The 13,363-nt window shown below is 38.0% G+C and overlaps 1 protein-coding gene across 4 annotated transcripts in view; it reads left to right on the plus strand.

Annotated features, from left to right (window-relative positions):
- QSER1 (glutamine and serine rich 1) overlaps window positions 1-10,887 on the plus strand; it is a 107,960-nt gene extending 97,073 nt beyond the window's left edge. For all 4 annotated transcript variants that reach the window (XM_006110276.2, XM_075927810.1, XM_075927809.1 and 1 more), the window contains 3 exons: window positions 6,315-6,467; window positions 9,077-9,172; window positions 9,722-10,887. In XM_006110276.2, coding sequence (XP_006110338.2) covers window positions 6,315-6,467; window positions 9,077-9,172; window positions 9,722-9,862 — 390 coding nt within the window. In that variant the 3' untranslated portion in view covers window positions 9,863-10,887. The remainder of the gene's footprint in view (window positions 1-6,314; window positions 6,468-9,076; window positions 9,173-9,721) is intronic.
- The last annotated feature ends 2,476 nt before the right edge of the window (window positions 10,888-13,363 follow it).

Raw genomic sequence — 13,363 nt, forward strand, 5'->3', positions numbered from 1 at the left:
TTAGTAACTCTGTAGGAATGAAAGGCTAATTTCCTATCATCAACATCTGTACTGGTTTCATACCAAATAGCTTACGTACTTTTTAAATCCAGTTTAATCCGTTATTTAGAACAAGAAAGCTTGTTTCTATAATAATGTTGATAAAAATTAGATTAATATGTGTTAAAAAATTCAAATTAAGCATCCAGCTAGTAAAAGATTAAAATACTTGAAATACTCATTAGCACAATTCATTTCCTAAATATTTTAATACTTTGTACTAATAACTGTACAGTAATGATATAGCGTATTACTTAAAACTGAAATGGACAATATGGGATATTTCAATATAGAATTGCAAATCGAATCATACAGTAAAATCACCAATCAGTGATCCAGTCAGCCACTTTGTCTGTAGACTTTTCTGCGTAGTTCTAACAGATATAAAACCCCACACTGTCTGGTTATTATTTCAGTAAATAAAATTAAACTATTCTTTCTGTTTCAGGTGAGCATCCATGTTAGTTTTTTTCAGCATGAACAATGAGGAGTTGTATGGCACTTTAAAGACTAACAAATGTATCTGGGCATAAGCTTTCATGGCTGGAGCCAGTCTTTAGTTCTGAAGCAAATCCACCAACTACATATCCCACAACTAACTCAGGAACTCTGCAACAAACCCCATTGCCAACTCTGTCTGCATATCTACTATAGTGATATCATCATAGGACTAACCACTTCAGACACACCATCAGGGGCTTGTTCACCTGCCCATCTGCTAACGTGATATATGCTACCTTGGGCCAGGAATGCTCCTCTGCCATGCACATTGGCCAAACTGATTGTGTCTGTGCAAAAGAATAAATTAACACAAATCAAACATTGAGAATGGTAGCCTTCAAAAACCAGATGCCATACTTGAACAAAAAAAACCTTCAAAAACAGACTACAGCATGACCCTGCAGAGCTGGAATTCAGATACAAACATGACACTATCAAACTGGATGTGAATAGACACTAGGAGTAGCTAGCTCACTGCAAAAAGTAATTGTTCCCTTGTTTGGTATTCGCACCTTCTCATCAATGGTTGGGCTTGGACCACACCAACTCTGACTGAATTATCCTCATTGGTTGTCTTTAAGGTGCCACAGGACTCCTTGTTGTTCTTTCTGAGTTAATTTCTTCTCTGTAAATTAACTCTGTCTTTTGGATGCAGCTGACCAGTGTATGTGTACTTAAATAAATTAGACTTCCTACAAATGTTGTTCAGAATAGCACTGTTAGTTAACATCAGTTGTGCTTCATTTCTTGGAATTTTCATCTTCTATAAAATACTCACCATTCAAAGCTGTTTGGCTCTCTCCATTGAGTAAGTCTGATTTACAGCTTATCCTTTTGACCCACTGGAACATGGAAATGACTAGTATTTTCCTCCTCCTCCTCCCAATTCAAAACTAGTCCTCTTTTGGGTGAGTGCTCTTCTTTGAAGTCTGTTCTATTCCATAGGAATAGACAGTAATATTGAGCCAGTGATGGATGAGGCAGAACTTCCTGGCAAAAGACAGAAATTCACAGAATGCAGTGAAACTCTACAGTGAATCCAATAACAGGTAGAAAATTAAACTCACGGAGGAAAAAAACAATCTGCTGGAGTTATTTTTCATAACTTGAAGACTGCTGCTATAACTAGTCTACATTTTGGCCCCTTCAGCTTATTAGTATCAAATTTCATCTGGTTGATGATGTTGTTTTTTTTCTTTTTGGCAAATGGATTTTTAGTCCCCCCCTGAGATTGTTACTAAGGGGAAAATAACTGATCTGTGTAAAACAGCCTGTAAACTGTAGGAGTCTGGAAAGGAGAGTCTTTGAATCTTTGAATTCTGTAACTATTTATTCAAAAGTGTGTCTTATCTGTAGACTAAAGAGGGCCATTAGTTTTATTCTAACATTTTAACCCCTTAATTTCTTCATCAGTAAGTCCAAATATAAGATTAAATCTTTCCTGTAATTTTTTATAGTCACTTTTTCCTGAACAATGTAGTAATTTATGCAAGTAGAGGAATACAGTCAGCTAAACAAATACATTCTCTCTGGATGAAAGATATTACATAACACAATGGAACTTGTAAAAACAATTATTAAAATTATTCTGCATTTTTGCATTTAGTAAAAGTAAAATTACACACTGTTTAGCGTGTGTGTGTGAGAGAGCAATGATCTCATGTTTTGCTGGAGATGTGTAGCTGTGTCTGTAGCAAAAATGATGACAGCTAACGCCATTGTTTCATAGAATCATAGAACTGGAAGAGACCTCAGAAGGTCATAAAGTCCAGCCCCCTGCTCTAGGCAGGACCAATTCCAACTAAATCAACCCGGCCAGGGCTTTGTCAAGCCGAGACTTAAACACCTCTAGGGATGGAGACTCCACTACTTCCCTAGGTAACCCATTCCAGTGCTTCACCACCCTCCTAGTGAAATAGTTTTTCCTAATATCCAACCTGGACTTCTCCCACCACAACTTGAGACCATTGCTCCTTGTTCTGCCATCTGTCACTACTGAGAACAGCCTCTCTCCATCCTCTTTGGACCCTCCCTTCAGGAAGTTGAAGGCTGCTATCAAATCCCCCCTCACTCTTCGCTTCTGCAGACTAAACAGACCCAAGTCCCTCAGCCTCTCCTCATAAGTCATATGCTCCAGCCCCCTAATCATTTTGGTTGCCCTCCGCTGGACCCTCTCCAATGCGTCCACATCCTTTTTGTAGTGGGGGGCCCAGAACTGGACACAATACTCCAGATGCGGCCTCACCAAAGCCGAATAAAGGGGAATGATGACATCTCTAGATCTGCTGGCAATGCTCCTCTTAATGCAACCTAATATGTCATTAGCCTTCTTGGCTACAAGGGCACACTGTTGACTCATATCTAGCTTCTCATCCACTGTAACCCCCAGGTCCTTTTCTGCAGAACTACTACTTAACCGGTTAAGTCAAATGTAGTGGCAAGTTCATGTGTAATTCTATACATTCAAACATTTTTCAGAAGATGAACTGTAGATTCTCTTTCCCCATGTAATTCACCAACTTTGCCAGCATAACTATGTCAGCTAGGCGTGTAGATGCACCTATGCCAGCAGAAAAAGTCTTATTTTGGCATAGCTAATGTCATTCAAGGGTAGATGTGTGCCAGCTGAACACCTTTTGGTGGTTTATACAGTGTTGGGGCTCCTGTTGAAATATTGCTATGCCAGCAAGGGATCTCAAAGAATGAGTACTAGTTTGGGAGCTGGGCTCGCTAACTTCTTATCCTGTCTGCGTCACTTATAATATGTCCTTGGCCAAGTTACTTCACCTCTCTGAACTTAGCTTTCCATCTGCAAAATGTGACTATTAATTCATCTACTTTTCAGCCTTAAGGTTCTCTTAAATCAAGATAAGTGCCTGCATTAAGGGATGCACCGATTTAATTGTAAATAAGTTTACAAACTGTTTTAAAATTAGTATAATTTTCTGGTATAGAAGGCCTTAAGTGTTAATTTAACATTGCAGTGATTCGATCTTTTAGATAAAATTTCTGCGTTAGGTTAGTTATTTCAGGAATCCAAAGCCTGCTGTATGCATTCCTGTCACATGCTCCAACTAAAGGAGCAGCAACATTTGTGGAAAGGAGCTTGCATTTTTCAAGCCAGACAGTGTTGCCAGCAGTCATGATTTCATCTTAACTCTTGCTGTATTAGATATTTTTCTTAAAGCGCCAGATTCCGGATTCATGTGATTATGTAAAAAATCTCAGCTTTCATTTTAAAAAACTATTTCTAGTCCTTGTGTTTGCAGAGAGAAGTCTTTGAAAACATGATTCCTAAAATATATCCGAAGGCAACTAAAAATAAATAAAAATATATTATTTTTTTAAATTGCTAATTGCATGTGTTTTGGGTGCCTTACTTCTGGTTTTTGAACATGTGGTATTGGCAGAACTGCAATAAGGGCCTGAAGTATGCTTTCAAAAGGATTCTTAATTAACGAGATTACATGTAGCTAAGGAGAGCTTCTGTACTTCACTGCTCATATAATCCTTTGCATTCCTATGTAATGGAAATGAATTATAGGAATTTTGTTTGGTTTGTTTTAGGAATTGAATGAAGGGACCTCCTAAAGCATATTACAAAAAAGGGAACTGAAAGGCCCATGAGAAAACTGCTACATGTAATATAGAGATGTTAGCATATAGTTGTGTATACAGTTAACCAATAAGCCTGGACTTATCGGTTAATCCTAACAACTACACACACTGTCAGAGGCAGCAAGGGGGGAAAGGCAGGAGCCATTGCCCATGAGGAGCCAGCTTTTAAGCTAGCTCCCCACGAGTACTGGATCTCTCTGAGCTACCTGCCCCCATCATTCCCGTGCTGCTGCCTATGATAAACCCTCTCTTATTAGAGGCAGCAGCTTGGGAGGTGGAGCAGGCTGAAGCCAGGATGCCTGGAGAGCCGGCTTTTAAGCCCACTCTTCATGTGGGCCCTATCCAGAGGGAGCTTGGGCCCCCCGCAGACAGGGGCCGCTGCCGCAGAGCACAGTCTCTGTCCACAGCAGGCCCAGTCCTCTGTAAAAATGGGGTGGACAGATCCTTACTTAAAAAAAGAACCAGAACAAAACACCATGCAATATATTATTTATGTGTCGTGTAAAGTTTCAGGGTTCGGTTTGGTTTTTTATGATGGATGTAGCTTACCACTTCACCTGGAAATCAAATTTTATTATTAATAAAAATATAATCTGTCTGAAAAAAATATTGGAACCCATAGAATTAGTTGGGTATCAATAATTAGAGTTGCTCCCAATGCTGCTAATTGACTTGGGAAGGAGGGGAAAGAAGGCACCTCCAAATCTTAATTAGGATTTTCAGGAGAGGGGTTTTTCCTTTAAAGAAGCTTAGATCAAGGAAAGGACAGCAGGTGGTTTGACAATAGAGGATATATCTCTTTCTTTTAACTGTGTAGCTACTGCATATCCTTCTTTAATCCTAAATATTTTGAGGGCTTGCTCTTTATTGCCCTCCCCCATTCCAATTTTCTAGTAACAGCAAGTGCTTTGTCTTTGTTTCCCTCTGTGACTTGTTATTTTTTCATTCATGTATACCCTCTGACTAACCAATGTATTCATTTAAAACTTTTTAAATTGTAAGTCCTCAAAATTGCATTACATTTTTGAACAGATATCAAAGTTCAGATTTTGGTGTGCTTATGAGATGGGGGGGTTAAACAAAGACATCCCTTGATGACATTTTCAGTTGAAAATAAACGAGGTGCCCACATTTTAAAACATTTCCACTATTCAAGCTGTTCTTTCAGTGAGATTAAATTCTGTCAATAGATTACTTTGTATCTTGGGAGCAAATGGAGAATTTATTTTTATTAATTTAAAGTACCTTTATTACAAAGCAGTAATGTTAAGAACCATGCAAGTTTATCCTTCATTAATGGCATACACTGTTATCTAAACCCGAAAAGTTTATTTTTGAAGTTATTGTTGAGTATTGTTAATTTGTTAATGATATTGAGTGTGTTTTCTGAGTAATGTCGAGAAAATAGGCAGTAGTCTAAGAGCTAAAACACAAGACTAACTGTCAGAAGTCTGGGTTTCATTTCTTGCTCTTATAGACTGTGTGAAATGGAGGTGCTTTGCTGGAAGACATACCTTTATTTCAATTTCCCCATCTGTAAAATAAAGATAATGTGTCTGTCCCTGCTTCATAGATGTAATGAGGCCTAAATCATAGATATTTCTAAAATGTTTACAGATTCTTGGATGGAAGGAGCAGTAAAATGCAAAGTAAAATAAAGAATTGCAAGCAATCTTACTAGCCTGCTGGATTCCTGGCTAGTTGTTGTGTTTTTTTTAATGAAGGAACCAAAGATGACACCTGTTCTCTCTGAAAGTACCTGATTCTCTTGAGACATGATATTTAAAGTCAATCAAAACAAGTCACTTTTGTGTTTATGTCTGTGTGTGTTCTTATCTTGCTTTCTCATAGTTGATTGACTACGACTTTGACCATATTGGCAATTGAGCAACAAAGCTTATTGTCATTCACGGGTGACAATTTTTGTCAGCAGTAGCTGCCAACAGTGTTTATGCTGCCTGAGTTTGACATGGCTGCATCCACACACCCTGAGTGAGGTTTTTAGAGTTGTGTGTAAAATGTATTATGATTGGGTGCTTTCAATATTTTAATTTGTCTGAAAATAATGGTCAGTTTTCCAGCAATCTGATTGATTGATCTTTTGGAAGAATTTTTGGATAATTCAAACTCTCTTTTGCTTTTATGCTCTGTTTAAGAGTGCTTTGGAAAACTTTCCTGAACTGACAGTAATCACTCGTGATTCTAAAACAAAAAGTGGAGGAGTTGCTCTTTCTAAAATCAAAATGAATGGTAAAGCTTACAACAAGAAAACACTGAGGGCTTCTAAATCAACCACTAAGTTAACACAGGTAAGTATTCAAATGGTTCCTAACACAATAGTAAAAACAAAACAAATTAAAGGATTGTGTTTTGTTGCTAATTAGTTTTTCTGTAAATTTACCAAGAAATTAAAATTTTAAATATATTTCATAATTAAGTAATTCTGAAAATAATAAATGATTTAATATGATGTAGATTAAAAATTCGTCTTGGTGGTATGTTTCTTTTCATTCTTAAACTATTATAGGTATAGTATTGATAGGTGTCCGGTTTTCAACAAAAATTCTTGGCTTCTGGGAAGCTGCTGGCATGTCCTTCCAACTTCTACATATAGGGACTGTCATAGGAGCTCTGGGCACTGCCTCTGCCCTGAACACCGACTCGACAACTCCCATTGGAGCAGCATGGAGCTCCCTGGCTGCACCTTTGCCTAGGAGCTAGAGGGACATGTTGCCGCTTCCTGGTAATTGCCTGAGGTTAGCACCATCAGGAGCCTGCACCCTCAGCCCCTCCCCCCCCGCCCATGACTCTGCTCCAGCACAGAGCCCTCTCCTGCATCATAAATTCATCTGTCCTAGTCCTACCCCAGAGCCCTGATCCCCAGCTGAAGCCCTCACTCCTTCCTGCACTCCAACCCCAGCCCAGAGCCCCCTCACATACCCTGAACCTCTCAATTCTGACCTCACCTTGGAGCCTGCACCCCCAGTCTAGAGCTCTCAATTCTGCCTCCAACCGCCTGCCTCAGCCTGGAGCTTCCTCCTGCATCACATCCTCTCAGTCTCAGCCCAAAGCTCCCCAAACTTGAATCCCTTATTTCTGGCTCCCCAGCTGGAGCCCTTACCCACTTCCACATTTCATCCCCCAGCCTAGTGAAAGTGAGTGACTTGGTATGGGGCCTTGGAGAAGGTGCAGAGGGTGGGCAAAGGAATTCCGTTTTCTGCAATCAGAAAGTTGGAAACTATAGGTAATTTATTCCAAATAGGCAAGCCACATGTGGCACATGTAGTAGAATAACAACAGAATTTATTGAATAGAATCAGGTGCCTAGGTAAATAAGGTATTTAAGGCCACATTGGGTACATCCTACATAGGGGTAAAAAGAAACCTGAAGTTGACTCAGGTGAGCTGACAGGCTCTCAGGGCTTGGCTTCATGGCTGAAAAATTGCTATATAAATGTTCGGGCTTGGTTTGGAGCCCAGGCTCTAAGAGCTTGCAATTTTTAGCCACCCAATTGAAGTCCCACAAGCACGAGTCAGCTGACACAAGCCAGCTGCAGCCTTGCAATTGGTCTTTTATCCTGGCCTATTCTGTATTACATAGCAAGGAGTTAAGGAGATATAAGACAGTCTCTTATTCCCAGACAGGGAACCTGTATAAAACTGTGGTACGCCCACATCTTGAATACTGTGTACAGATGTGGTCTCCTCACCTCAAAAAAGATATTTTGGCCTTGGAAAGGGTTCAGAAAAGGGCAACTAAAATTATTAGGGGTTTGGAACGGGTCCCATATGAGGAGAGGTTAAAGCGACTGGGACTTTTCAGTTTAGAAAAGAGGAGACTGAGGGGGGATATGATAGAAGTATATAAAATCATGAGTGGTGTGGAGAGGGCCGATAAGAAAAGTTATTTATTAGTTCCCTAAATAGAAGAACTAGAGGACACCAAATGAAATTAATGGGTAGTAGGTTTAAAACTAATAAAAGAAAGTTCTTCTTCACACAGTGTGTAGTCAACCTGTGGACCTCCTTGCCAGAGGAGGCTGTGAAGGCTAGAAGATATAATAGAGTTTAAAGAGAAGCTAGATAATTTCATGGAGGTTAGGTCCATAAAAGGCTATTAACCAGGGGATAAAATGGTGTCCCTGGCCTCTGTTTGTCAGAGGCTGGAGGCAAATCGCTTGATCATTGTCTTCGGTCCACCCTCTCTGGGGCACCTGGTGCTGGCCACTGTCGGCAGACAAGCTACTGGGCTAGATGGACTTTTGGTCTGACCCAGTACGGCCGTTCTTATGTTCAGTGCCAACTACTCACATTGCAGGTAGCAAGCAGGAGACAACAGTCTCCTTGGAGCTGCTGCTCTCCTCTTGCATGGGTAGCCTTAGATAATAGCCCTCCCATCCCCGAAGTGTAACAGGTAACAATACTGTGCCATCAAGCACACTTGGGCTGGTTCAGGGTACATTCCTCATCCCTCTCCCACTGAAGCCAAAGAGGAAATACAGGACAGATTTTGGGAGAGCACAATTACATGTCGCCCCTACATGGAGCTTGTGGCAATTTAGCCATTGGAGACATTTTAATTTGATCATAAGGCACCTCGTAAGCCATGCATATAAAAAAATTCTTTGTTGTAATTTCTCATTTATCTCCAGTGACAGAAATTGTTTTCTATCTTCTTGTCAAAAATATTGAAAATAAATATTAGAGAAATACATACATTCAAGCCATTTGTGGCTTTTTCAGAACTATCTTAAATAGCTTTCATAGGATGCTGGCAGTCTTGATGCAATGTCAGATGTGATGTTATTTTTACCTTTTATTTTTGAATTGCTAAAATTGACATGACCCATTTGGTAATAGAGTCTTATCTTGGAACAAATATCATTAATGTGCCTAAGAATAACTATTTTCTCTGCAGGAGTTTTCAGTAGATCCAGAAAAAATACAGTTGTATTCTTTGTATCACTCACTCCATCATTACAAATACCACATATATCTGACATGTAAAGAGGAGGTGAGTATTTGTTCTGTTTCTTATATGTGGCACTATTTTTAGATTAAGAAGTGGTGCAGAATCTGTATGTAACACCATTATCAAAACATCATTATGAGGAAGCTAAATGTCTTTCTGATTTTAACCAAACTAAAGTAGTAAGCGAGCCTTTTAATTGGGCATATTTGTAAACATATAATTTAAAAGAATATCTTAGAGTTTATATTATTGGCTCCCGTATTTTAAGAGTATTAAGTTCACACAGCATCACTCACATATATGGGATTTCTTATGACCAGTCCCATTCCTATACAGTACATTTCTTAAGATACAAGGAGAGTAGGGTGTTCAGCATCTGGGAAAATCAGATCATACATTAGAATTAGGTCACTTCAGTAAAGAATAATAGAGCTTGGTCATGTTTACAGAAGAGAGGACCCTGGACTAATAAAGCTAAGAATATCTAGCATATGGATCAAGGAAGTGTTTAAGAGCTGCATGATACATTTTAAATGAGTAACGGAGGCAGACTAATGTGTTTTTCTCTCTCTGTCTCTCTCTCTTAAATAGATTTCTTCTGTTCAGAAAAAAAGTGCAGATCTAGGGCAGGAAGAGATTGTTCAACTGTGCATGAAAAATATAAAATGGGTGGAGGATCTTTTTGAAAAGTTTGGTGAACTTTTGAATCATGTACAGCAGAAGTGTTCATAACAAACTTTCTTCAGAGTCTCACATTTTTCTACAGCACTAACCTGATGGAAAAGAAAGCTAAGAGAAAAACTGATTACTCTTACAATACAAGACTACGTTCTTATTCATAGGCATTTTATTTCTCTTATGGAACTTTGTACTTTGGCTTCTGATTAGGAAAAGTGATGCTGCCAAGGAAATCAGTCTTTTAGCGATGGAACTAAACATAAACGTCACAACATTTTTAACCTGAATAATGATTTTTCTATTTTGTAAACTATTGGGTAACCTAGTTTTATTTTCAGAAATGTTTTTGACAAAGGATAAAGCATGCACTAAATATAATTTTTTTCTTTTTTGCTATAGAGATAACACTTAAAATACTATGGCTATTTCTGACTCTGTTGAATAGCAGAAAGACTGAGGGCTGGGGTAAACTAATATTTGCATTTCTGTCTGACCATGAAATTTAGAGTATTATGCATTTTGTAAACAGAGCTGGTGTGACATCAAATTCTGTATACAAATATTGCCATCATAAAATTCAGAAATTTCATTATGCTTTATGGACTCCTTTTACTATTATCATGTTCAGGAGACTGAACATGGAGTTGGTGCAATCCTATGACTGCTTTTTGTGTCAAATTATATTGTAATGAAAGACAATGACCTTAACTATTTTCCCTGTTTTGAAGAAAAATATTTTGCTTTATACTGTGTTTTTTGTTTTTTCTTTTGGAAAAAAATCAATTGTACATTTTATCTCACTAATAGTTGTATTTTTCACAGAGAAAATATTGTGGTTAAAGTTGTTTCATGTATCTTTGTAATACACTTTACATTGTTTTCAGTAAATCTTATTCATTTATATGTTGATTTCATATTGTAAACTATGTATCTTGAGGTAACCCATTTTGCTTATACAGATTTGCTTCAGTATTAACTAGAATAATGCATAATAGACTAGTTTTGCTTTCTTCAAGTGTAGTTGTGTTAGACACTGCAGTTATTTTCTCATACATGAAAATAAATTTCTTACTAAACTAGCACTTGTTTAATTGAGAGTTTAAATGAAAAGCTACCACACTTTATCTTCTGGTCAACAAAGATTTATGATTGAATAGACTATATGCAGTGTTGAACACAGCTTACATAGTTTTTTATAGAAATGGCAGTGGCAGAGCTGTTCTCTTTTTGGTGCCTTTCAGATCTTCAAACAAACTTTTTAGCAACCCTCTGATCCAGTTTCTTAACGGTTAGTAGTGCCAGCAGTCCCACTAAGACAACGAATGTAATAGGCTCAAAATAGTAGGATATTTTCTTTAAGTTTGCCAACAGAATGCCTTACTTTCAATCATTTAAACTGTATATATACTCTGCTGGGGCCCAAAAGAAATGGACATGTCATTCTTTCCTCGGATAATGTTGTCATTTTTTAAAATTGTATTTGAACTGCCACTTAGTGCCTTAATTTCAACCAAGAAAGCATGGTGCACCATTCATTGGCCAAATAGGAGGACATGCTTGTATATAATGTGGTTTGTTTTCCAGTTTTCTGTTGTGATCCCATTTAGCTGCTAATATATTCGTTAGACTGTAGAATTGTAAAGAATATAATGAAGAGATGTGAAAATGAAATGATACCATCTTGAGTAATCAAATTAGGATTTTGAAAATCAAAATATATGTTATTTTAACTGATAGGGTTAAGATCCTTGTTAAATAGGATGTTTGCCATATTTCCAAAGGTTTTCTTATTGTTAAAAGCAATAATTGTCCTTCAAGGTTTGTGCCCACATTACTATGAACAGACTGACTCAATAATGGAAGTTGTAAATGGCTCTTGTTTATTTTAAAGCGCCTTCATACTGTGCCTGCTTAAAAAAGGCAGTTTATTACCATGACTGGAGGTATGTTGTGTTATGCTGTGCATACCATAATCAAGGGGAGCAGTGCCAATTTTGATTTAAAAAGTGTAGGATAGCTTCAGGGGGTAGCCGAGTTAGGCTGTAACAGGGAAAACTTAAACAACAACCAATAGTCTAGTAGCACCTTAAGGACTAACAGCCTGTGTAGATGGGATCGTGAGCTTGTTTCATTCGTCTTTAAAGTGCTACTAGACTATTTGTTGTTTTTAAAGTGTTTGTGTTTTCAGTGAAGAGGAGAGAGTTGAGGTGAAACAGGGTAGGGAAGATGCTGTAGTTCTCTCCTGCAGTATTGAATCTGGACTGAACTGCTCCCTCTCTTCCCCAATTGAGTAATTAAACTAATGTGGTGATATCAGTCAGCAATGTTACAAACATTACTAGCGTTCATTTGAAACTTGTTAATTTAAATATGAAGGCTAAATCATGTAAACATTTACCTAAAATATTCATTAATCATTTAAAAATAAAAGCATGACACCGATTGAGCAAACAATATGGTTACACAGCAACATACTAGTCAGGACTTGTTAGCTGCAGGTGCCTGCTTAATACACCCATTAAAAAACAAATGGAAGATGTTTCTACATTTTTAATATTATATGTTTCTGCTTTATGCTTCCTGTAGGAGCCTGAATGGAAGGTTTAAGAAAACCAGTCATTTCAGACCAAGCCCCAGACTAATCCCTCAGACTATTGGAAGCTAAGCAGTGTCTTATGGAGAAGCTGTTCTTTTCATAAAAGCAGGTACATTTAAAAGAAAAACGGATGGCCAGTCATTAGCAGTGCTCTGCGCTGCCATGGAAGGAGACCTGGATTCTTTCCAGCTTGGTTTCATTGCCAAGGCCAGTAGACAGAGCACTCTGCCTATAGAAGATAGGAAGCACCTTGCATTGCTCAAAAGGAATCACGCCAGACTATTAAAAAGCAACATAAAGGAGCGCTATTGTATCCTGTCCTTGGCTAGAAAGATTGTGATAGGGTTGCTAGGCCATCAAACAAAGGTGGATTAAAAATGTAGGAATATTAGGGATGTGAAGGACCATTCAGACAGACTCAAACTTTGTCAATGGGAATTGAGAGAGTTTTATGAAGAAACATATTTAGAAGAAATGTCAATATACACAGGAATCCTCCCCCCCTTCCCAGATATCCTGTTTTATTTTGTTGTGTAACAATTTCAGATAAGTGGTGGGGTAAGAGTTAATTCTGTACCTATAGCCCATTGTCCTTTCTTCCTTGATCCTGCAGTGGGGTCCAAGTCCTTTAACCTCTGTTCCCAACAGAAATTCAAGCATTAATTTGATTACATGAACAAATTAGAAGAGAAGAATCACTAGGAAGGAACAAACCCCTATAGGGCATTTCATTAGTTACCAAGCAGAGCAACTAATGAAATCAAATTCATGGTAAATTAGTTAGGCTTTAATTGTTCCCATTTCTCCTCCAAACAGCATAGCATCTCTTTCTCTCTTGTTTGTTTTAATTGAAGCATAGTATTTCTATAAAAGCAAGGTGCTTTCCAAGCTGCTACTTCCAAAGTTTTACTAGTAAAAATCTGTGAATCCTTTGGGTTGGAAAATTGTCTCTGAAAATC

Source organism: Pelodiscus sinensis, chromosome 4 (genome assembly GCF_049634645.1).
Source record: "Pelodiscus sinensis isolate JC-2024 chromosome 4, ASM4963464v1, whole genome shotgun sequence".
NCBI lineage: Eukaryota > Metazoa > Chordata > Testudines > Trionychidae > Pelodiscus > Pelodiscus sinensis.